General features: G+C 46.3%; 1 protein-coding gene across 12 annotated transcripts; it reads right to left on the bottom strand.

The window, feature by feature from the left end:
- Window positions 1-386: 386 nt before the first annotated feature.
- Window positions 387-25,384, bottom strand: LOC127593977 (pleckstrin homology domain-containing family A member 5-like). Of its 12 annotated transcripts, none has more exons than XM_052055778.1 (31): window positions 25,105-25,383; window positions 24,917-24,993; window positions 24,293-24,350; window positions 13,201-13,284; window positions 12,879-12,932; window positions 12,409-12,565; window positions 12,176-12,280; window positions 11,945-12,017; window positions 11,756-11,856; window positions 11,470-11,615; window positions 10,336-11,379; window positions 9,478-9,764; window positions 8,759-8,991; window positions 8,559-8,642; window positions 7,673-7,792; window positions 6,843-6,896; window positions 5,910-5,990; window positions 5,110-5,166; window positions 4,946-5,026; window positions 4,692-4,844; window positions 4,511-4,612; window positions 4,304-4,409; window positions 4,107-4,150; window positions 3,457-3,654; window positions 2,992-3,127; window positions 2,810-2,916; window positions 2,528-2,722; window positions 2,342-2,431; window positions 1,953-2,095; window positions 1,666-1,826; window positions 387-1,448 (listed from the first exon to the last, which is right to left on the bottom strand). In XM_052055778.1, exons 1-31 carry the CDS (start codon window positions 25,194-25,196, stop codon window positions 1,414-1,416), a joined length of 4,458 nt encoding a protein of 1,485 aa, XP_051911738.1. In that variant the 5' UTR covers window positions 25,197-25,383; the 3' UTR covers window positions 387-1,413. The 12 variants fall into 12 exon arrangements, with proteins under 12 accessions (XP_051911738.1, XP_051911737.1, XP_051911734.1 ...); XM_052055777.1 differs by having other exon boundaries at window positions 2,810-2,931; window positions 25,105-25,382; XM_052055774.1 differs by having other exon boundaries at window positions 2,810-3,127; window positions 25,105-25,384.
- Window positions 25,385-26,072: the final 688 nt, after the last annotated feature.

Genomic DNA, 26,072 nt, shown 5'->3' with positions numbered 1-26,072 from the left:
GCATCTTGTACACTATATGAAATAAAAAGCAAATTTAGCGGTGCCATGTATCGAACAAAAAACGTTTTTATCGCAGTTGTAGCGATACAAATTCGGCATCATCGCTTTAGTTGGTAGAAGTAAGTCATGTCACTCACATCGACGATCTTTGGCATTGTGGTGGAACTCCTCCACGTGTTCCAACAAACAGAAAATGAAGAAACTCACACATCCTGCAAGGTGCACGAAAACATTTTAAATGATTTCACATTTTAAAGAATCCAAAAAGAAAGAAATGCACATTTCATTACACCGGTCAAGACATTTTTTTACGTACAAAAAGACATGCAACAAAACTTTTCGAAATGACTTTTTTGGGTGCTCAAAGACCAGGCGATAAAAAGCAATCAAGTTTGTATGAACATGAACATTTATTACACAATATAAAACACATGGGGTATGAACTTTAGCTTTTTGCATATAGGACCTAATAACATTAATAACAATTTCTCTAATATATTTGCTCTTTCGTTTGAATGTGTACATAAATTATTTTCATATGTACAGATTTTACATCGCTTTCATTTCTTTTGTGTTCTCAAGTCCCACTTATTGCTTCGTAGATGTGCTATTCCGTGATTCTCCACCAGCTCGAACAGACACATTCACCATTTCCTTTTTATTTTCCCCCTCCCCTTCCAAATGTGACTGGAAACGACGACCCTGTCGAATCAATCCAGATCGATGAAAATTATAGTAAGTTCAAACAGAACCCAGTAGTGGTCACTTTGGATTTGAAATAAAGCACTGGATGTGTTGTCGTGCGATGCCATTCACAAGAAGACTTCAAATGCTCCACTATATACATCTGTACACTTCAACATCATCAACTACACCCCCCGCCCACCTCCCACCAAGCCTGTATAATGTCAATTATATAATTATATTAGATTTTAGGTTTAATACCAATATTACGGTCAGTTTAATGTGATGTTTGCAAATTGACTGTCAATCTAATACTTCTTCAGTCAAACTGTTTTTTTGTGTCGTTGTTCTGTTACACTTTTTTTTTACATCAAACGCATTGACTTTCATTATTATTTCTAGTTCACAGTCTTAAGACAAAATGTCAGATGTCAGGCTTCTGCCATGGCAACTTTTCTTTGAGCAGCATGAATAAAGGGTAAGGGGATAACGTAGCACTAATATATATATAATCTTTTTTTTTTTAATTGTAGAAAACCTTTGGGATCAGGACATGTACACCTAATGTCTCTGCCTCTGCAACTCTGCTTATGGCCCTGTTTTCATCTCCTTTGTCGTGTCACAGTCGTCGTGTGGTAAATGCAGGAAGCCGGGGAGCATGCTTTTTGCAACTTGCTACATTTGGGGGGGGCTTGACGGGACGCCGTCGCCGACGTCCAGCTTCGATGCTCACGTGTCGTTGCTCACCAGACTGAATATTTGTGCTGGAAGACCAAGAACAATGAAGGGAGTTAGTTAATTATGTAAAGAGATACACCGAGGCAACCTGTTTTGTGAGTGTCTACAAAATGGACTTGGACATCACCTGTGCATTTGTTTACTGCTCAGATTGCTTCATTTTCAGATTTTATTTATTTTTGCTTCATTTTCACACTAAACTTGATTTGCATTAGATTTTGTCGCCGATGGCGCAATACTTACAACCCAACAAGTTGTTGTTGTTTTTCTTGTCATTTGCTGGGAGCTGGCTGTAGGATTCTAAGTGGTTCTCCAGGCTGCCCTCCCGGGCATTTTGTTGGAGCACATCGACCTCACCTTCTTTTGGCTCGGGGCTTGGCGTCTCTGGATCAGGACTCTGGAAGCTGGTCATTAAAAGTGGAGGCAATTTGCATTGAGCTCGAGACAGGATGTCGACGCTGTGTGCGGAGCAGACTGGAGACGAGAATCCCCAAATGATGCCGTCAATATTCAGTGGAAGGTACACACACCTGTTTTCAGAGGTGATATTTGTTGGCGAGCTGCTCATATCGTCTCTGCTTTTGTCCTCCTCAAAGGAGTGGAGGCCGACTATCTCCACGTGCTGGGTCTCAGCGTGCTGGTCCAAAAACACTGCCGTCTGCCTCTCACACAGCTGGGGGGTGGGGGGAGCAACACAAAAAGGTTGGATCATTTTCAAACGTACGTGGGGAGGGTCCGTGCATTTAAACCGTGTGAGCTGCACGCATTGAATGAATCTCAAATGTAGTTTGTAAACTACATTTGTAAAATGTTCACATGTGCAAAATGCTACCAACTGGATTCTTTGAAATTTTCACAAATCTTGTTGGGACTTCTCGGCCACGCTCACGGTGAAATGTGCGCGGTTTTGGCCGCCTACCTCATCTCCTGTGTCGTTGGTCTCAGTTTGCACTAAGTGTCCGCTCTGCGGGGCCGTTTCCCTGTGGCGCCACGCGTCTTCCCGCACCTCCTTTTGGTTCAAACAAAACCATGATCAGACCATTGTAATGGAAGCACGAGAGCAAAATACTTGATCTCAACAGTCAGGGTGTGAATTGTTCAATACCGGCGGCATCGCAAAGGGCTCATCCTTGCTAAATGAATGCGAGCGGGAGAGGGCTTCTCTCCTCTTCTCTCGTTGCGACGACGCCTCTTGGTGTCTCCGCATCCTCTCCATCTGCTCCTCCACACTCATTCGGGGTCGGCCCACCTCTCTCTCGACGTAGCCAAATTGGTCTCCGAGTGCGCTTCTGGGACGATCCTGCAAAGACCCAAACGCAGACTTGCAATATTTCATCAGATCCCGGAGATGTTGTATTGTGACTTAAAAGTCAAGAGCAAAACGTACCGATCTGGATTCAGGCTTTTTGGTCTTCCTCAGGGTGACGTAGGAGGCAATCGTCGTGGACTCCGGAGGGCTCATGGGAGATTTGCTTCTCGGGGGAACAACGCCCACTGGGTAGAGGGGTACTGCATATGAATTCGAAGTTTCATAGAAGTATAAAAATGTCTCGGCGGGTTTTTCAGTACCTTTGGTGGCGACGGTATCGATATTCTCAGCAGTCACGTCATTCTTGTCCTTGTCCTCACCGTTGACTTCGTCCATTTCCTCTTTGACGGTGGTCAGCTCGGGTTCGCTCTTGTACAACCGATAGTCCGGACCTTGCTGTGGCGGTGGAAGGGTTAAGAAACATAGCACACAAGCGAGACGGCCGTCACACACAGCACTAAAAAAAAATTTTAAAAAATGGAACAGCATGACAACAGAGCGGACTGACTGAAAATATGCACACAAAAAAAAGTATCTGTTCCCTTGTAATGCCTCGTAACGTTCAACTAAGGCTCTCAAATGAAGTGGGGATGTGAAAAGACGAGACTGAACGCCAAACGACAAGAAACAACACAGATTCTGAGTGACTGATGTCACAGACAACGATGAAACCAAACATGGTGACAGGATGGGAGCAAGCTGCGGCCATTTTCCGTTGCGCTTACACTGTGCGCGCCATTACGCGAGCCGGCTTTGCGGTCCTCGGGACGTTGTGTGTAAGGAGGCAGGCGGCTGCTGGAGTTTGGATGGTGGGAGGGCATGTGAGGGGGGTGCTCGGAGGAATAGTAGTACTGTGGAAGAGGTGGACGGGGGGGGACGCCCGTTCCCGTCTTGATGGGACTGAGTGGCAACAATGTCGCTGCCTGTTAAAAGTTAACACAGCTGGTCTCATGCCAAGAAACTACAAAATGCCACGTGGCTGACCGACTGACATGCAAGAAGGGGAGTGAGGGGGGGGGGTAGTTTCCGACAGTAAAAAAAATAATCTGAGCGGCTTCCATAGTTCAAAGAAAAATCTGCTTCAGGGTCGTAAGAGGCCGCCGTAAAACCAGATGCGCATGAGTTTGCGCAAATCACGCGGCATATACAGTATTCCAAATAAATGTTCCCTTTAGCACCAGTGAGCAAATGTCTTTTTTTTTTTTGCGACATGGGGGAAAGCTAAAGTACACAGAGATGTTCCAATAGAGATTCAAACCCAAATCCAGACTGCAAGGCGGCTGTGCTCACCCGCCATACATCACGTTGTCTCACAAATAAACTAAATTCAAATTTTAATAAAGGTTAATAAAAAGGGTTAGATGCAAACGCTTACCTCATTCTTTTGCTGGCTGGAGAGTGGCTTGGAATCAGTACAACCTGCGAAGAAAAAAAAAATCCCATGTATGACGACTCTGTTATTAGCTCAAGTGTGAAAATCACCGCATGTGTGCGCGTGTTTTTTTTTTTTTTAAATTGCTTTACTCTGTAATTGTCACAGCGCAATAAAACAGGCGATTAACCAATACTCACCGTCGATGCTGCGCTGCGGCTTATTTTTACTCAGTGCCTCCATCACATCCTGAATCCGCCACAGTTCCTTCTGGATCTCAATGTGCCGCTGGCTGGGAGGCTCAGTCTGAAGACACACGGACGTACAGACGCAGTTCAAATGCAGAAGACTGCAACAACTGACTGTGTGTGTGTGTGTGTGTGTGTGTCGGTGTGTGTGTGTGTCACCTGTGGGCTGCCCAAGGCTTCCAGCTGCTCCAGTAAGTTGGACTTTGCCAGAGTCACGTCTCCCTCCAACCTGTCATACTCCCTCCACGAGCGCTCCAGCTCCTGAAACCACACTGCTGCGTGAGACCTACAGTCTCTCAACTCAACTTCTGACCGAGTACGTCACAAAGGGGCTGCTCACCGTATTGACTCTGGAAAGTTCTCTGCAGGTGCTAAGCAAGCCATTTTGGAGCACGTCCCTCTGCTGGACCAAACTTTGTGTGGCTGTGGTGCTGGGATCACTCTGGTCGCTTAACTCCTGACTGGCAGAGAGCAACGCTGTCTCCAGAGTGTGCTGGGAATGGACAATACACATTGCGAGATATAGTTTGCCTGAAACATCAACACCCCCCCCCCCCCCCCCACCACACCTCCCCAAGAAAGAACACACTTTACCTTCTCTCGGTGAAGTTGCTGTAGTTTTTCCTCTTGCATCCTCACTAGCTTGTCCTGCTCACAAAATCTGCTCAACTTGGTCTGGCACAGCAAATCACGGCGCGTTAACAACAGTTGCTCATTGTAATACGCTGCCGCTCACACGAAATATTGTTTTGCCTTACATCAACGTCATCGCTGGGTTGGATGGTAGAGGAGTCTTTGTACTCATCTGGGGTGATCTGGGAGGAAAAACAAACATGAAAGATTGGATGAATTTCAATCATTAAAAGGCAGATTGTTTTAACAAGGCAAAAAGTGTGATTTTTCCCGCTACAGGAAACACCCTACGTACCAAATTAGAAAAAAATCACCCTTTTGCAAATGATGTGTCAATGTGTCAGTCAAGCGGATCGATCGTTGGTTCAAAAAGGGCTAAAGTTTAGCCCTTTAGCCGCTAAACCATTTAGCCGCTGGGTTTAGCCGCTAAACCATTTCAGCAGACCATTCAAATTGGAAACTGGTGAAAGAAATGATGCGTGACGGTTTCAAAACATAAGAGTCCTCATTAGAAGACACAACGTACACCATGGACGGCATTGAGGACATGGAGGGGGGAAATGGGAAATCCATGACTGTGGAGCATTGAACTACAAGCCATGTTCAACTCAACAGCAAGCAGCCGGTGAAATAACTTAAAACCCATGTCGACAAATGATAAATAATGACGTTGCCCCGCCTGCGGACGTGACTTAAGTGACTGACGACATCCAAAATGGAGAAACGGGTGGCGCATACTGAAGGGAGGACATGGATACAACATCATGTTGAATACAAAGGCAAAGGTCCAGCTTGAGTCAACCGTCTGAGAAAAGGAGGACAGCGATTTTGCAAACTGACTGCACGTACGCAGCCGACACGGATGCCGAATCACAATTTGACTGACTGAACAGTGACTCAAGCCAGAACCTGCCTGAAATCTTACTTGCTGGTAGAGTTGCGGCCGTGGTGCCGAGTTCTCGATCATAGTGTGAATCATGAAGATAAGGGGCTCGTTCTCCTTTTTCTAGCAAAGTGTTAAGGAGGAGAATTCAAAAAAAAAAAAAAAAACAGGACAGGGGCTGTCACCTTTGTTTGAAGCTGCGAAAAGTACTTTCAAAGCACATCCGTGGAAGTTTTCCCAAAGTGGCATTTGAGGAGATGAAGAAGATGCACTTCGATTACGTCGTCATGAAAATCTGGACAAGCTACCGGAGGCCCAGTCAGCGGAGGTTACAACATCCTTGTCGTGATGCCCAACACCAGGAGCGTCAAACACACGGGTTCGACTAAATTTGACAATGCTAATATACATAATAGTGCCCCTCGGTGATTGCCGAAAGGTCGTGTGTACGAGCCCGAAATGGGGCATAGCCTTGGAAGCTGAAGAAAGAGAGCGAGATCGGGAGAGACTCAGGAGACACAGTACATAATGTGATTGCTGAGGATACCGAAGACATCGCATCTGGCGCCCAACGTAGAGGCTCAGCAATCGCACCCGGAGCGAAGTCTGTTAACAGCAGTTCCCAACGTGTTCCCCAGGGCCTGGTACTGGTTCCTCTGCTTTTCACGCACTATATACTCCTATTATCATCCACATAACATGGCCTGAAATTCACTTCGACGGACCACATCCTGTTTTATTATTATTTCACTCTTAAGAAAGGACTCACAACCCAAAACCTCCGGATTTGTCTCATCTATCCAAAGAAACTTCTCCTCGGGAGTGTTGAAGTTGGTCGCTATGCATTTGGGTGACTCGCGGTCACATCAGTTAGTTCGTCTGACCACCATATGCACACGCATATAATGTAAGATGTCTCCACTTTTTTTTTTTTTTTAATGCAGCTCAAACCGAGGAAGGTCAGTTTGTCCTCACCTGGTTTTCCAGGTAAACAAGGTTCCTCTGAAGATGATGAGACAGAACATCAGTCTGCAGTGGCAGCAGGAAAAAGGAGGGAAAAGAAGCAGAAAGCGAGCTCTGTTCGGTAAGATGGGTTCAAGGTGTCGACTGAATTTCTCATTTGGAAGGGAGAAATGAAAAGAGGGTTTTATCAAGCAATAACTTCAAATGCACTATATTGGTCTAGTTTGTTCAAATTTCATGACTGGAAATCATCTGGCTATTTTTAAAAAACTGATTATCGTCATCAAAGGCATAGGATAACCTCACTTGGAATCTTCTCAACCCTGCACCTCGCAATTTTAGATTTGAACGCAGTAATGCTTCCCACAAGAGTTCCACCACGGCAGAATTCTTTGCGCACGTTCAACTTTTCAACCTGACATCGTGTTCGGCATCAGAGAACTGTGAATATATGTCAGTTGAAAATGTCCGATCTTCATGGACACATTCACGTGCATATGTACGGATGTTCATGCTCAAAACACACATGCACACACATGCACACACATCCCGTCTCCATCCCAAGCGTCAGCCTCCCAAAAAAAAAAAATCACCAACCATAAATCACAGCAAATTATCGCAATGCTTCCAACATGAAACCGATTTTGGTGTGTTGAATTTAAAAAAAAAAGAATAATTAACCAAATTCAATTTCATTTGGACTGAACAGCAAGCCGCCAAAAGACGCATGCATCCGCTGGTATGCAACGTTTGGCCCGCAAAAGCAACGCCGGCACCAAAGACCGCACCCGGGAGCGAACACACACCCATACATGCGCCACATCCATACGCTCAGTGCTGACCTTGGGGTTGGGCCCCTCTATTCCCAGGGCCATTAGCTGGGATAACGTGTGCTCCCGCAAGCTGTTGAGCTCAGCCTGCTGCCGGCGGAGCTTGATGAGCATCAGTGTCAGTTCCTCAGGCTACGTGAAGCATCACACAGAGGACAAATGAACTGCTACATTGAAAACAAAATAACCGGTCCGGTCAAGTCGAGTGATGTCTCACAAACGTCATAATCGTCATCCAAGACCTCCATGCGACCTGTCTCTGAAGTTCTTTGTGACAACTCAGTTATTCATTCATTCATTCATCTTCCGAGCCGCTTGATCCTCACTAAGGTCGCGGGGGGTGCTGGAGCCTATACCAGCTGTCTTCGGGCAGTAGGCGGGGGACACCCTGAATCAGTTGCCAGCCAATCACAGGGCACACAGAGACGAACAACCATCCACGCTCACGCTCACAACTAGGGACAATTTAGAGTGTTCAATCAGCCTGCCACGCATGTTTTTGGAATGTGGGAGGAAACCGGAGCACCCGGAGAAAACCCACGCAGGCCCGGGGAGAACATGCAAACTCCACACAGGGAGGCCGGAGTTGGAATCGAACCCGGCACCTCTGCACTATGAAGCCGACGTGCTAACCACTGGACTACCGGGCCGCCCAAGTTATATCTATATTTTTTAATTGCCTATGCAAGTTTTTAAGTCACATGCTCAAATATATCGAATACATTTAAGCCCCCCAAAGTGGATAAGTCAGGTCCTGTCTGTGAAACGGTGAAAACAGCGCCGTCAGCCAGTAGTGACGAGCGATAGCGAGAAGTCTGATAGCTGCGAAAGCCAAAATGTAAAAAGTTTGGCTTCACTGTAACAGCGTCTGGAAGAAGTACCGTGGTCCAAGACTCACCGTTTTGCCTTGCAGCGACTGCGATGTAATGGGCTGAGAAGGAACCCCGGCTGCCACAGGACGGCGATCAAGTGTGCTTCTTAACTGAGGGAGGGGAAAAAAGGGCTCATGTGAATATGCCCCACCCCAAAAAATAAAATAAAACCCTCTGCATTGGAAAATCTGGGTAACACGATTCGTCAAATTTGGATATCCTTTACCTTGGCAGGGTGTGTCCTGTGCAGACGATCAAGCGTCCCATCTTCTCTTACGATTGGCGACGTGATTTCGGCGTGGGAGTTGCCGGCGTTGGAAATGCCTTGCTTGCAGGGAGGTGGCAGAGTGTTGTAGAGGGCTAACGTCCCGTGGGATGGCGAGGTGGGGATGGAGTGTACTGCGGTGTGTTCTGATATGTTGCCCATTGTCTTGGTACTGGGAAGGGTGCCGTAATGACCTACAAAAAAAAATAAAAATAATTAAGCAGAGAGTGGGACAAGGGCGGCCCGGTAGTCCAGTGGTTAGCACGTCGGCTTCACAGTGCAGAGGTACCGGGTTCGATTCCAGCTCCGGCCTTCCTGTGTGGAGTTTGCATGTTCTGCCCGGGCCTGCGTGGGTTTTCTCCGGGTGCTCCGGTTTCCTCCCACATTCCAAAAACATGCTGATTGAACACTCTAAATTGTCCCTAGGTGTGAGTGTGAGTGCGAATGGTTGTTCGTTTCTGTGTGCCCTGCGATTGGCTGGCAACCGATTCAGGGTGTCCCCCGCCTACTGCCCGGAGACGGCTGGGATGGGCTCCAGCACCCCCCGCGACCCTAGTGAGGATCAAGCGGTACGGAAGATGAATGAGAGTAGGACAATTTTTAGTACTCAAAGTTTGCCTCAAAGCACCGGTGGCAAGTTTTGAGAGCCGTAACTTGATCGTGATCGTGGCCCCCACTACCTGTTGGTTGAGCCAGACTTTGCCTGGAGGAGGCCTGCCTCTGCTGCCACTCGTAGAGCTGCCACATGGTGTCGTCCCTCATCGACCTCCTCTTCTCCGCTGTGGTGACCGTGCCGGTCGAGGCAGGTCGAAGGGCACGATCGTACGCCGAACCCGCGACGCAGCAGATGCTGTCGGGCCTCATCATGCTGTTCCGGGGCAGCGTGCGGTAGCCCTCTGGGTATCTGGGTACAAGCTGGGGGTGGTGGCTGGGCATGTTGCGGGGTAACGTCTGGTAGGATGAAACACTGGGGGGGCAACAAAGCGAGAATGGAGATCACTGGTTGCCTCTGTCGGTGCGATGCGCCTTTTTTTTTTCAAGTGACAAGATGGGCTTTGTGTATCTCACTTTAACATTGAATTTACAGTCGCATTACACCCACGCGCTTGTGTACTTATTTCAGGAAGCAGAACAGAGCTTCACTCTTGCATCGCTGACTAAATGGTAGCTAAACGCCATCCTTGATGGAGATGCACTTCAAAAGCGACACACAAAGCTTTTAGCTCCCTCTGGACAACGAGGACGAAGGACTGCACAAATAAGAGCGATGAGGCAGAAAAGCTTTCAAGAGCTTGGGGGGAGGAGCACCAGATGAGCAGTCCTAATGGTACGTTTACAAAAATATACTTTCGGGCCTGAATTTCTCCGTTGCTGGAAGGAGAAGAAGAATATTTTTTTTTCCGCCACCGGGTGGCAAAAGCGTTTCAAGTTGGTGAATGGAACGTTACATTTTGATTTTCAAATGAATGTGAAAAATGTATTTCCACTGAATACATGTGATGACACTTCATGGGAGGTAAGAGTAAGTGTCCTCTTACCTTCTGTCCTCTTCTGTCCGAGTTCTGCGAGTCATGTGATCCAACCGCTGGGTGGAATTGGTTCTGGACAACCCTCTATCTAATTCCTGAGACGGAGTAGCCGGAAGCCTTGCCTGCATTTCGTTTTCTGCCGGCAAGCCGCAGTCGCCCGTGTGGTCTACTGAGCCCGAGCCGTTTACCTGTGCGGGTTTTGGCAGCGTGAGCGCAGTCTGGCCCTGGCGGGAAGCCGACACGGCTGCTGCGATGGCGGCCGCCTGGGCCGGCTGCAATTTGATGTTGCTTATTTTGCCGTGAGACGCGTCCACGCCGGGATCGTGCTGGAAGCGGCGTTTATCCCCATGACAGAGCGTCGCATACTTTTCCAAATCTCTTAGAGTAGCATATCTATCCTCTTCTCTGAGCGTGCTGTACTTGCGAACGTCCTTCAACGTGTGATATTTGTCCACAATTTGCAACGTTCCGTATGTCCCGCTCTGTGTCTCCTTTAACGAAAGCTGCCTCCTCACTTCCCTTTGAGGGATGTATTTCGGCGTCTCTTTCACGAGGGTGGACGGAAGCCCCATTTTTTGCAGGAGAAACATGTCATCGTCCTTCGACAATAAGCATTTATCACCGAGTTTAGCCGGAGCGAGTTTTCCTTCTGTTGCCGTCACTCTGTAATTGTCATCCGCTTTCCGACCGGAGCACTTGTCCGCGTCCTTGTGAATGGAATACTTTTCGCCGTCCTTTTGCAGCATGTACTTCTCGCCGCCCTTGTGCAGGAGATACTTCTCGCCGTCCTTTTGCAGCATGTAGCTCACGCAGTCTTGCTTCAGGCAATATCGCCCGCCCTCTTTCTGCAAGGTGTAGTACTCGCGCTCCTTCTCGCCGTGCAGTTTGTCCGCATCTTTCAGCCGTTTCTCGTCACTTCGAGATAAGGAGTGTTGACGTGCTGGCACGCGATTCCGTTCGTTGTTCTGGATCTCTGGTCGGCTGAAGACTCGGTTGTTCAAGACGTTGTTCAACTCCTGAGGTGCCGGCTGATCAACTTTCAACGTGTCCAACCTGTGATTTTTATTTATACAGTTGCTGGATGTGAGTTTGTGATTTTGGTTCCGTGATGATGACAAAAATCAATATGACATGGAGACTCACATGTCTATCTGCGGGCATTTCCCCGCTGAGTTTTTGACAGCTCCACCGTGGACGAGGGCGGCGTCTGTCATGACTTTCATCCAGGACTCCATTTCTTTGGCTGTATCGGTGCAGAAATAGTACGTCCTCATATTGGGGTGAGTGGCCTACCAGGAAGAGAGATTAAGAGAGAGAGCAAAAGAGAAACGGCACCAAAAAAAAAATAAAAAATACTTGTAAAATTCAGGCATCTGTTACCATCCTACACTGCGTTGACTTTTGACGAAACATTTTTAAAAAAAAATACCTTAAAGGCATATTTTCTGCTGATGTGGTCATCCACTGACAGCATGGAGATGTGAAAGCTCGGGAGCAGGATACTACCCAGGATGCTGTCTTCTTTTTCGTCTGCAACACATCATTAACGATAACATTAAAAAATAATAATAATAATAATACATGCAATGGGAGTCTTCAGGCTCGTGCGTCTCCTTACCACGGTAGTAGAAAAGGCACATGTCCGACAGAACAAACCACCTCTTCTTCCATAGCTTCATGCCTGTACTGTCCTTAGGGGGTCAAAGTTCACCGAAAAAAATCATCAATCCATACTTTTTTTTTTCAAATCCCTCTGCTACCTTGTTTGTACATTTGATTGCATTCAACTAGCTAAAAATAAAGGCTATCCTTTTCATTTAAGGCTTCGTGGAATGTGAAGTGTTCTGACCTGTTTGTAAAGCCAGCTGCTTTTGACCACCGGGGCGTTGATGTTTCTTTTGATAGAGTTGGACCTCTTGCCAAAGTTGTGAACTTTTTTGGAAGACCTCGAGGGCTGTTGGAATCGAAAATAAACGTCGAGGCATTTACCAAAACCAAAAACCAAGCGTCAAAAGCTGATCCTTGACGATTTGTGCATTTTTGTGCATACGCGTGGACTGAGAAGCTCCGAAGGATACTGACCCGCGTGAAGGAAGAGGAGTGAGTCAACGTGGCGGCAGGGCTCCCGGTGAAGTTGCTGTTGTCTGAGCCGCCGGTGTAGTTGGACGCCTCGCTCATGGTGCTCATGGGACGTTCCTTTTTACTGCCGCTATTTTCCTGCTCTGGCTTTGGAGCTGTCCTGCGGCGAGGTAAAGAGACACACAGAGATTGAAAGATTTCACCTCCTACGCCACATAAAAATAAACAGTCGTACTCGTTCATGGGCTGAAGAATTGCAATGGCGATGAGCGTGACATTAAAACGGACCGTCATCATTTGGTCTGGAGTCTGATTAAATCTCCCAGACAATGATCGCTTCACCTTTCCCTCAGTGACTTTTCACCAACCGGCATGCTAGAGCATCCCGCTTACCATTTAGTGGGCAACTGATTCGTCGTGACAGAAAAGCCGAAAGCCAAACTACTCTTTCTGTAATTATCGGGCTTTATTACCTGGTCTCAGACTCTAGGGGCTTGTCGGGATGGACAAGCTTTCCGTATTTCACACTAAAAGGACAGGAGGAAGACAAGATGACCAAATAATAAGCATGCCAAACAAAATGTGATTTCATAAAAAAATAAAATTAAAAAAATAATAATAATCATGACAAATGATTTGATTTGATGAATGACAAAACAACACTTACCCCAAAATGAGTACAAAAATGTATAATAAAAAAAAAAAAGACAACTATTGATGGTTTCCTACATTAAATTAGCTCATGATTTTTTTTTCCAGAGATGTGTAGTTGAGTCAGGTCAGCCAGCAACTTACTGTTCATTCACGACAAAGATACAGTTGTCCTGGGAGGGGGCTCCTGATACGGGGTGCTTACACGTCACCTTTCGCTCATTGTGACTGGAGAAGGAAAAAAAAAAAGAACGTTTCAATAAATGTCAAGCTCTGCATTTAACAGTTGACAAACACAAGACCTTGACAAGAGGGCGTGCATCAAAAGAAGATTGCGCTTGTAAAATCCAACGCTTGCAGCCATAAATCCATCCCTGGGAGTAACTTCGGAACACGATGCCACACGCTGCACAGCCATACACACACACATGCACACCCTTCCCTAAACAACAGACATTTTTGTCACTTTAGCATATTAGCATCGCCCACCCGCTTGGTAGAGTGTTACACACGCACGTTAGAATTGCATGAATGTGCATCGATGTTAAAATTGAAGGGGTGGTGTACGAATGGGCAATATCATGGGATATGTCGTGCACACAAATAGGTCAAGAAGGTGACTCAGATTTGTTGTATTGGTCACACCAATGACATATGTGCATTCAACAGCTGCTGTCGGGGGAAACAACACCTCGGAATGAACCGGCAGAAACAACGGAGCCTTTATGCACCCGCTTCTCTTCACAAGCTAAAACCAATACGCCTTGGCAACAGGCTGGGCGAGCAATGCATCGGCACTGATCCAACCGGACGGCATATTTCACACCATGTATGGATTCGGCCATTGAGCACAAACATATTGTCTGATTGCATAAAAGGACCGGCAGAATGTTGACTCACCGGATGAATAGCAGAAGAAGAAGGGGAATCGGATGGCAGCCTTGTCCATGAGCTTCCCCTCTGAGTGAAGGCAGTGGTGCCGCTCATGCAAGTCGCCGCTCAACAGCACTCGCTTGCCCTTTCTCTCCCCTGTTCGGCTATCCGCTCATGTGCCACAATTCGGATGTTTCAAAGTTGTCGAGTATGATGGGCTGGAAGGAAGCATCCAAGCTTGCCAAGTTTAACTACTGGTACACTTGGACTTTGCTTAGCAGACCAGCAAACACTTTATCTTGGTTAAATATGTTGTTGTTGTGAAATGATTCGAGGGATACGGGGCTTGATTTACACTCTTAAAACTGACGGCTCAAAAAAAAAACAACAACAAAATATCTAAATTGGATAAAATAGCTAACCCGACATTGGGTCTAAAAGGGCCCGAGTGCATTAGGTTGAGCATTTGACCACCCCTCACTAAATGGGACCGCCGCAAAGATTCAGAATGGCAAAAAAGATGAAGGGGAAATGCAGAAATCTCCGCATCTATTCAGGAGAAAAAGAGGCGGCGCGCCGTGCTGCGCTCGCCACCACCGCCGTCCTGCTTCGGGCTGCAGTTGTCATGGTTACCCATCTGCAGACGCAAATGCGTGTGCCTCAAGCACACAATTCAACCAGCATAGCCACACACTCACCGTTCGGCTAACCCATATACACACACAGGCTGATAAACAGTCGATACTGTACATGTCACGGGTAATCGTTTGATTGACAAAAGTCAACTGGCATTCACGTCATTTTCCCACTGAGGAATGCTCCTGCTTGACCACAAATACCCAATGCATAAAAAAAAAAAAACGCCAATACTTAGTGGAAAAAAATAGAAGTTTATATTTACAACCTGCATTAAAAAAATCAAGCAGATCTAACCTGATGCAGTTTTGGGAATGGAAAGGCGATTCCTTCCTTTTTTTTCTATGAGTAAAACAAAATGAACAGCCATATGCACAATGAACCCCCCCCCCCAACCTCATAAAGCTCCCTGAAATTAAACCCAACTCAGAAGTTAGATGAAAATATTCATCTGGTACTTTAGTGCCCTCTTGTGGACATTGACTAACATGACAACTAGGCATAAAATGGAAATGCTGGACTAAAGTCCCCCGTGCTCATCTATTTATCCCCAAAAATACGGATGGGAAATCTAAGTCTCTAAATTGCCCGCAGGTAACCCATTTATGACAAATATAAATTGACTTTTTTTTCCCCCCATCGCCTGATGGAAGCATTGAGAAAAATAATTCAGCCTGAATGCAGAGCAATTCTAGTACGTGCAATGCCAGTTTGTCCGGCTGGAAGGTTAAAAAGAAAAAGCAAATAATAAATTCTACATGGATTGAAGACGGAAAAATGTTGCTTAATATTTTATGTCAATCAAAATGGGAACAGTTGCAGTGACTCAACTGCAAAGCCTCAAATCAATTAGACTTCAAATTCAAAAGAAGATTTTGCATCAAGGGATCCACAAGACACAACCGGTCTCTCCAAAGAACGACGTCACCAGAAGAAAAGCCGACAGATGGGAAACAAATGGAGATCAAGAGAGCGAGGAGGACACAATGGATGGGATTCGTCTCCGAGCGCGTCTGATGTGTTGACGTCGAGTGTACAGACTTCATTAGAGGCTGCAAACAAAGAAGACAAGGACGGAAAAAAGCCTCCCTTCTCCTGGCCCGGGTCCCAAGAGATCATTGCGATCAAAGCCGGATGTGATACAAGCATGCTTCCAGTGCCAGGAACACGGCGGAGAGTTATCTCGCTCCACCCAAAACATCCCCCTGATTGCAGCAATTAACTTCTACAGCCAAGGATGGAAAGATGGGAGGAGATGAGTGAGAAAAAAAAATGCGCGTCCACTCGGAGAGTTGATCCGCAGTTCACATGAGGCAATTTGTATTTGCCATTGCATTCCATAATCCAAATAATTCCACAACGTGATGTGGAGTATACAGGTCGCTGACCCCGAGCAATTTTCAGAGCTTGCGCCAAGAAACGTGCCTGGAGAGAAACCAGGCGAGCGAAGCCGCCGGCGAAGCGACTGAAACCGCCGTAAAAGGACTGCGCAGAAACCAAACGCGTCTCGTGCCGAGCTCTGGAGCTGAACTCCCAATTATTTCTCCCGCGCGGAGATGGAAGGCAAAGGCAGATTTAGGATTCTGACAAGTGGTTTAATAATTCAGACACAGCAAGGAGGACATTCCCCCCTCTTTGTGTCGAGGAAAAGATTTCCAGCTCGGAAGCCTTGTGGGGGGTGAAATATTAACTTGAAGTGTGACTGATAGCGCCATTGGGATATGAGACGAATATTCAAAAATCGAGATGAGCAACGGCATAAATGCTCCCAAAAAACCGCGACGGGTTGGCAGACTCCTATTTCCCTGGTTGCGCCGTTCACGAAAAACCGCTGCGGAAATGTTTGTGTTGGCATAGCGCTGAAAGCAATTCAAACAAACAAACAAATCGCTGCGGTTGCTCTTGACTGTGAGCTAATAAATTGCACGTGTGGAACTGTTGTATGTGAACGCAGCATTGCACTTGAGATCATATAGATTATAACCGGAAATGAATTATTTTAGTCGCTGTAAAAGAGAATGTTAAAGGCCCGGGTAACCAAAGGAGAACCGAGAAAAAAAAAATCCACACTGGAAGGAAACTGTGAGGCGCATGTGCTAAAACCACTTTTGCACCGTGCCGCCTTCTCGGGGAATAATAGAAAATGCGGTGCAGCTTTAATAGCTAAACATTCCAAAGCATAAAATGTAATCTGACATTTCCATCAGTTAAAAAAAATAAATTAAAAAAACACTGTCATCTATTACATCGTGGTACAAGATGGCAATCGGGAGTTCTTTAATCAAGGCTTAAAGCATTGACAAAAACACAAGAGCGACTTCATTTTTTTTTCCTCCACAGCAAAACAAATGAGCAAAATTTGCTTTCCTAAGACTCGCCGGCTTATTACGAATGCACACTTTTACAGTCGAGACAATTTGGTGAGAGGTGCGTGCGGCTCCCAATGGGTCAGTCCTCTCAATATCTGCAAACACAAAGCTAGCATAGCGGCAAGTATGATGATTTGTGCTCTTTTCTCTTAACCTTCATGCCGTTTATTTTATTTTTTTTTCATTTTATGGATCCTACAGTTTTAGTAATTCTTTTAAACTTCTGATTTTGTTGAAAAGGCCCAACGGCAGGCAAGCAATGCTTCCATTTTCAGACCCCGACACAGCACAAGTAGCCAGAACTAAAGCGTGTTCCCAACGCGCTGAATGTTTACACTGAAAACAGATTAAGATTGCCCTTGTCTTTGTTCTTGTCCTTGCCTACTCTCCGCGCGGGGGAACCGCAGCCACACTGACCCACGAGAGGGGAAATTGACTTTGTCTCTCATCTTAGCAGAGAGAAGGCGTCCCGGCTGCATCGTGTCATTTCCGATATATTTCACTCCCAACTTTTGTAGCAAGCGACATTGTCAGGGATTCAATACAAAATGGCGCTGCCATCCCAATTACGAAAAAGAAACGATTGTCAACAAATTATGAGCTCATGATATTCCTAGTGATTATTTTGTGTCAAACAGTACGAGTGATAGCTTCCTGCATGGCCTTGGTGGGGTTGCGGGGGGGGGGGGGGGGGGGGGGCAATTGGATTACATGCAAGACACTGGACGTAGCTGGAGGCTTCAGATGCTGGAGGCAGCAATTGCTCGGGGGGGACTTGACAAAATGAGGACTGCAGTGGTTTAGACGGCGTGGACGGGGTGCAGAATGCCGTTTCGGAACAAGTGCAGCAGGTACCGAGTGAGCTGGCGGTAAGCCGAACGGCTTTAAAGGGCTTTAAGCTATAAATAAGATGTGAGGTGAATAAATGGTGGTTCATTTCCACCCAGATGTTATGAGATTGGCTTTTCTGATGCTTCTTTTTTTTTTCCTTCTTAATCAACAATGCTGATCAGCAAAGGCTATCCTGCAAGAACGCATAACACGAGAGATGTCAGCTGCATTTATTGGTATTGAATCTGCGTCCAGAACTTAATGCGACGGCAACGCAGCCTCTTTGCATCATTATTACGCTGCAAGAAGGGCCTGGCACCGCTGTCGGTAGAACAGCATTCCACTGATCAACGAGCAGGCAGTGATGTCATTTTAGGACACCGCTGGCATGACGTCACCAGACTGAGACTATTGAAAAAGAATAAATGTTAAATGGCGCAGCGCATTACACTACTCGTGTCAAACAATTTCACAACTCAGTATGCTGTAGTAATATTTTTGGGGCAGATGATAAAGAATATATGCCAGTTAGTCATGTTATATTATAGGTCTAGATGTGTTGCTGCACCGTTTCATCAAGTCTAGTCTGGTTAGCCTGTCAGAGGCATTTGGAATTGTGCGTTAGCATTCAGCTCGCTAGTTTTCGGAAATTATGTGGCGTGTCTTAGGTTTCAATTTTCAAATTTAAATTTCAACTGGGAATGACAATAAACATCCATCGGTCCATTCTCTGAGCCGAGAGCCGGACTTTAAAAGCTGTCAAAAGCCTGCAAGCGTCACTCTCCCGATAAAAATAATTTCTGATGACTCAATTGTCACTGATTCAAGCTTCGCAAGTCCGAATTCATATGCCATAAAAAAAAGCTTCCCTCTCGCAGCCTTTCGAAACCTTCCAATGCACGCTTCGCAAACGGGATATCATCCATCCTGTAGAGCCGCACACCATTTCTTCAGTGTATTCTTGTCGCTGTAGTCCAGGCTCCTTTGAGCCAATAAAGCAGAAATAACATTACGGCGTAAATGCTGCACTAGTGGTGGTTAGACACCTATCTGCTGAGCCCAGAGGGAGAGCGGTGGTGCTTTACTGCCTAGCTAACTTCATCTGATTTATGGCTTTGGTCTGCGACGCGGGTGGGAGTGTGGCGCTGGTGAGGGGAGTGGGGGTGGGGGATATCCTCCTGGAACATAATGCAATATACGATTGGCTTCGCATCATCCGCCGGCAGTGTGCGCAACCAAGTCCTGGCATGGAAAAGAGAAAGAAAATGAATTCAAAGTATTTTAAGCATCATTTTCAAGCTCATCTTACATCACTAACTGAAAGACACACAACACAAGCTCCTCCCCCTCCATACAAAGCTGATCAACTTCAAAGTACTTCCTGAAGACTAATTCCTACTTCTATGTGGCATCTTGGATGATTATAGGAAGACCACCACCCAAAAAATGCAAATAGGTGAGTTTTTCGGTAAATAGCTGGAGGACAAGTTCACCCCCAAAAGAAAAAAAATTGTGAATAAGCAAATTGCAAACCCGAATAGGCGGCACGAAGACAAGCCAATTTTGACAATGACGACCACCACAAAAATAAAATGTAAAAAGTTTTGTTTGCGCTTCCATCTGCTGCTTTTAAATCCATAATCATAAACCCAAGTCTAAGCCTCCTATTGATTCCAGAGAAGGATCACCACAAAATCCTATTCATGTTGTCCATTTGTTTGTTTCTGCTTGCAGGCTCACATGTACAAATACACACGCACGCACGCGCGCGCGTACACACAATGCCAAAAGGATTTGCGGGCATTGAGCTCAACTCTTCAAAACCAGATTGAAAACGTTAACACACTGCAAACACCAAATCAGCCGCTGGACTAGATTCAAGAGAATTTCTGAAACTTTGGCAGAGCCCGGAACAGATCCCCTTGATCATTGTAATCCTGGCCAGCCTCAGCAGTAGATTATCTATTCATTCGGAGAATTCGAGCGAGGAAAGAACGAAGCTCCCATTTACCCTGCTTGTCGTCTGCTCCCGAGACGAGATGAGAGCAAACAGTAAGTTTTGGATTTGGGACCACAAAAAAAAAAAGAAAAATAGGATCTCAGCCATTACCAATTCGTTTTTTTTTTGCGAGCTCACCACAAGACCACTGACATCACTCGTGACAGTAATTTCAAGACCGCATAAACCAAGACTTTGAGGACTTGGCGGCGTCACATCCATTGTGGGTACGCTGTCCTTATTTCCACGCTGCTGTATTGCATCTTTTTGGTCATGTCGTTTTCGTGCTGCGGCCTACGATGTTGACACGGGCCCGCCTTGTTACGGCGGCAGTGACGCACGGCTAACTTCTGTATGACTCTTGCTGCCTTAGTGCACCCCCGCCCAACAGAAATGATTAGCAGCTCGTGCACTGATGAAGAAAGCAGCTCGTAGCTGCGAGAACTAATGTGAATCGCACGACTCATTGGCCGCCGACACTTGGTACGTACAGCGCGGTAATATGCTTCAATTTGGCACGCTGAGCGGAGAGAAGCTTACTCAGCAACGGGGCTCTCTTCCCTGATCGGTTACGAGGGGATTGGGGAGGCGGTGAGTGGACGTCTGCATTTCACGTCCCTTCGAACATAAACTCTTGGGTGCGACCATCATAAAAAAAAAATAATAATAATAATATCTTTTGCCAAAATCTGGCAGGTGTTACATTCTAAGAATGAGCCAAACCCACAAACAGGTTCTCGGTTCGGAAAAGATCTGCCCCACCTAGCCCATGACCCATTTAAAACTATTTGATGGGAGAAGGAAAAAAAAAAAAAAAAAAAAGTATGTATCAGACACACCCACCCATGAGGGACCGAGATGTCACCAACACCTCGACGGCTCAAGCATACGAGGTGTTTGACATTTTTGGTAACACGTTTGCTTTACGTACAGCCTCCAAAACTGCCACTGAAATAAATCAATACTATCAATCTCTCAAACAGATTCAATAAAATAAAAAAAATAAATAAATGAACGTAATCCCCTCCGGGGGTGGCTTTAAGGATTTACAGCTGTGCCGCTCTGTTGTACTGCATTAACACTGGCAAAGATTCCCCTTCCATGGGATTTTTTTTTTTAAACCTAAATTAATCTGCAAAGCTTGATGAGCCAACTTCATCAATCAGTGGGACGACTGCAGTCACGCGTTAAAAAATCAGCATGAGAGGGACGCGCTGGGACAAAGAATTTTCAGCAGGCTATCCGAATACCAAAAATACTCGATAGCTGCAGCCCCCGAAATTGATCCAAGTGCGCAGAGCGAGTGTGACACAGACGCGCCGGCACATAACGCCTCACGAGACTTGATATGTTAATTTATGATGTCCTTCGTGGGAGATTGGAGGGGGGTGTCACGGCACTGTGGGCCGATGTGACTGTCGTTGCTTTTTCCTATACGGCGACGGCACTTTCAATATGCGGTTAGCGCCGGCCGTGTATTGGTGAAAGGTGGGTGGCGAGGAGCGTTTTATTTTCGAGGGCTGAAGCCTTTGGGCTCATTGAAAAGGCCTCGTTTGCTCGATGTTTCTCGACGGGTTCTGCGGAGGCTGTTAACAGCAAGCAGTGCTCCATGTTGTTTTTTTTTTTGTTTGTTTTTTTTTTACTACGTGCTTTTCTTGATGTGAAGCACATTGAGTTAGCTTGTGTATGCAATTCACCGTACAGATAAAGCTGTCATGCCTTGCCTGGAAACAGACAGATGGACACGTTTCACCAGAAAATCTGCAAACACTTTAGTCCTTCTCCTGGCACACCTCACAAATGAAATGTACCCCGCGGGCATGGGGGGGGGGGGGGTGGGAGGTCCCGTGCGTTGCTTTAATGAGTTGTTGATTCGCTGATCTGTACATAAGTGTGCCGGAATCAGCTGCTGCTTCTGCGGTGAAAGCGCCGCCATTGTTTCTCTGACACGGGGGACAAAGAGACTACATTAGTGTTACTCTGTTTATTTTGCAAGACTCCCAAAGTAGCTGCCAACACACCCACACATTTTTACAGTCCTCGCCAAACGATGCGCCAGTTCAACCCGTTTTCGGCCACCGTGTCTGTTTTCGCCCGTACACGATTCGAATGTGGCAAAATTGACAAAAAAAAAGATATCCAGCGGGCCGGATGGGTTACCCTCAGCTTGTCGCCGAAGGCCAAAAGAAACATCCAAATCCTCTTCCTGTTTCCAGTCACCTCACCCTCGGACTCACTCGTCTCATCACAAATCACACTTGAGACACCTTCACTGCCTCGCAGACGATGGGAATTTACAACCCTCGCGAGCATCTTGCTCACAAGGTTGGTATCAGGGTCATTATAATCCATTTTTGGAAAGCGTTCACTCCCCCTTGTCGATTTTTATGCTGTTTTGTTATTGTACTTTAGCAATAAGCAAACCCTGCAGTTGCGTTACGTGTCCTTTCCTTGAAGAGCCACACGACATCGGTTTGCTACAACTTTTCCGACGCACCGGAACTGCAGCGCATAAAACCACTCTCGTAGGCGCTTGAGGTCGAGAGAAATAATTTAGCCGCGCAGAGCTTCAAACAAGTAGCAAGCGTTGAAAAAAAAAAAATCTTGGCGGCCAAAAGTGTTTGCCGCAAACGACCTTGGGAAAGACACGATGCACTACTAAGTCAACAAGAAACCGAATGCGAAATGTATCCTCCCGGCGAGTTATCACGACTTTCCAGAATGGCACAGCCTCGGGCACGTTTCTATCGTCGTGCTCAGGATTTGACAAATCAAACACAAACTTTCGGATTCAACGGGAATTTACTGTGTCTCGACGATGTCTGCTGAATACGCTAACGAAGAAAATCATTTGAATACCACTCGGTGTGCTCAGCCTCACCCCAAGGCCAAACAACCCTAAACAAGCCCCATTCGACGCATTTTTTTCAAAGTTTCAGTGCAATCGTTCTTCAGAAAATTGTTTTGGGGGGGACAAAAAATAAATAAAAATGCATTCAAGCATGTTTCTATTTCCCCACAGCAGCAACCGACACCAAACTTTTCACGGCGCCCTTATCTTTGACACGCCGATAACGCCGAGGCGCTCGACGCCTTGAGTCGCGTCATGTTTCTTTTCGACAAAAGTGTCCAATTGACATCTGGGGAACGCGGCTGCGTTCAAATTGTACAACAAAGACTTTGCTTATCAACCAAAGCACTTCAAGCCTGAATGCAAAACAAGTCGCAGTGGTGCCAGTCTTGCCGACACTTAACGGCAAAACTCTCAAGAGCAAAAACCGATCCCACACATTTGCTGAGACGGACATTTTGCTCGACAGGTTCTATTCCCACGCGGGCATTCGCAGCCTATCACATACAGGAAGTGATGTTACCTTATTTTTTTTTGGGGGGGGGGGGGGGGGGGGGGGTTACATGCTGCATATTGTATTTACCTGCCCGTGTGCACGCATTCCTTTGTGCAGTCAACGTGCATCCATACATACCGACGAGCAGCGATTTTGTGCTATTTTTAGAGCTACTATATTCGCCCACCATGTGTCAGCTGCTGTTCTCAAAATGGCCACAGATCACACGGAGCAAAACTAGTCGAGAAAGTCCCCGAACAAATGAACCATTTTGAGGTAATTTTTGCTGTCAAACAGGTCCAATAAATATACATGTAAATACTCATGGAACACTCGAACGAGGCCAGCAAGGAAGCACGCAGACGTTTGCGCAAACACAGCACACCAACAAGTAGAGCCTGTTCAGCTCAACCGAAGATCTGACTCACACTCACTTGACAAACATGGGTCTAACTGACAGTGCGGGCGACTCATCCTATTGGACAAGAAGTGGATTTCCAAAACTAGCCAAAAACACTTTGAATGGATGCTGATCAAAAAATGGCGTCCTGTCACCTGAGGTTCAACAAGGCACACGTCTAAGCAAAAGGAATTTTGATCCATTGCTGTTGTCGTGACGTCTTCTGCCTCACCAATGATTTGTTTTTGTTCATGAATGTGCATTTTGTGCACTTTACCGCCGTCTCCTCAGTCACCGACTGATGACTTTGCAGTACGTTCGAATGACACGACCCAGTCAAAAATATCTACGCTTCCATAAACAAGAGCATCTCCAGACCGAGAAATGCAAAATTACTACTTTTTATTTTCCAGATGGGAAAACGTTAGCATCTATTTGCCTTAAATCCGGTACATTGGCTATGGAAGGAAGATGTATTGAGGAACTATGGTAACATATTTTTTATGTACGTATCAAGAGGACAACCGCGGACAGCCTTCAAGATCAGCAGACAAAGAGAAGACCGTATTCATTCACAGGGACTGTCGCGTTACAAGGGAGACAAACGGTCGTGTATTCCGCCAGCAGGGCAGCGAGGGAGCTTGGTGGGCGGCAAAGACAGGAGGGAAATCTCTGCCTTGCCTACTCAACAAAGCAGCTGCTCGCCGCCTGAAGATGGCCACTGCAACGAGCGGCCGATACATATCTGCCTCACTCATCATTCTTGGGAATCCAAACTTACTTGATGAAGCAGCGAGCGCCCTCAAATGTGTAGCCTTCCTCCCATCCTGTTGGTAAATCTGTACAGGGCAGCAAGGGGGAGAGATACGGCAGACGAGTGTTACAGCTGTGCAGGGAGATGTGATCCCACACACACATACATACATACCAACACACACTCGCATGTGATGCAGCGTCTGGGCGATAAAAGAGCTCATTTGGCATGCATGTGTTTCCACAATTCGGCACCCACCATCCCGATTCTGCCATCGTTTTTTTTTTTCCGGCCCTGCATAATATACAGCTGTTCGCCTCATTACCCTACAGATGTGCATTTGACTTTGCCACAACGCCTACGTTACCCGCTTCACAGCGTTGGGCGCTTCTGAGACGAAAATGCATTTTCCAAGTGCCACTGCGGGGGAATTCGCTACATCAGCGCACGCCTACGTGACGGAACTTTTAAAAAGTGTGTCGCAAAGTGACCAGGTGGATGAAGAGGGGGGGTTAAGAGGGGGAGACGCCGTGCGCGAGGGAGGCTAGAAGAAGAGGCTTGTTGCTTTGCTGCAGAGGTATTCACTCAACTTCTCTTCGCTAGTAGCCATCACAAGCTCGTGTTTTAGACAGTGGGAAAACAATGACTTACCCGGAGTTTTTCTGTGCCCAGTTATTACAGCCTCTCCGGTAACGGGCTGCAACCAGGTTGTACTCTTGGCTTCTTCGCTGTTAACAGAAGAAAACGGAGGGGAAAGGGTGATGAGAGCGCCGGAAAAAAAACGAGACGACTGAATAACCAGGAGCATCTATAAATCCTCGTATCCACACGATATTTACTTGATGAAGAATATACGTCCATCCTGCGTGACACCGTAACTCCAAGAAGGCGGAAGACAGGAGAGCCAGTCCGGTTTAGGATCCGCCGCCATGTCTAGCCGAAAAGCTTCCCGAGCTGCGGGTGACTTCACACTCAAACAGGGGCTGGGGTGCGCGCGTCCGCGTCAAACCAACAGGCGGGAACGCGCCTTGGAAGACACAGGCAGCAGCAAACGATTTCTGCCAAATGTCAGGAGGCGGGCCCTCTTTTCTTCACAATTACATAAGACTTAAGTTGTGCTTGGAGAGTTTGGGCCTTTAAATAAATAACGAGTCTCCGAAAGTATGCGCGTCAATTAAAGAGAGCGCCGTGGCAGTTGACAACCGTGCGTCGCATACAAATGAAATCATTAAGAGAGCAAACAAATTAAAACACTACAATCCTTTGTGTCAAGGTCGTTTTTTTCAATAAACATAACTCCTGAGAAACAGACTCCAGTCCGAGAGCATTGTGTTATTTGGGGCTGGTTATGATTGTTACTATTCACTCATTGGCGTGTATAAAATAAACGGCCACAACTATTGTAGGCACGTGTTGTGTTAGCGTTCATCCCTCACCCCTGGTAAAAGGGAAAGTCAAGTCAAATTTTTTCTTGACAATAATAATATGAGACCCCCACCAGCCCTAACACACTATAGTGATGAATATTATGTTTGCGGAATAAGAATTTAGAAGCAAAATCCACCTGTTCCAATCCATCACCTTCGGCGGCCATTTTGTCTCTTACTGTCTCCTGAAGATGACATCACAGTTGCTCAGGGGCTCCATGTACAGTACTGTACTGTAATGACCAATCACGTTTGGTCATGTGACATTGATACTAATGCTAATTCTAAAACTCATAACGTAGCATTTTCAAGAATAAAAAGGATAGCTAACAAACCTGCTCTAAAACTAACTTAATTTAAAACAAGTTATAATGAAATAA

The sequence above is a fragment of the Hippocampus zosterae genome, chromosome 21, assembly GCF_025434085.1.
Source record: "Hippocampus zosterae strain Florida chromosome 21, ASM2543408v3, whole genome shotgun sequence".
Taxonomy (NCBI): Eukaryota; Metazoa; Chordata; class Actinopteri; order Syngnathiformes; family Syngnathidae; genus Hippocampus; species Hippocampus zosterae.
Note: the sequence above shows the minus strand (reverse complement) of the source record. Positions and strands in the feature narration are given on the sequence as shown.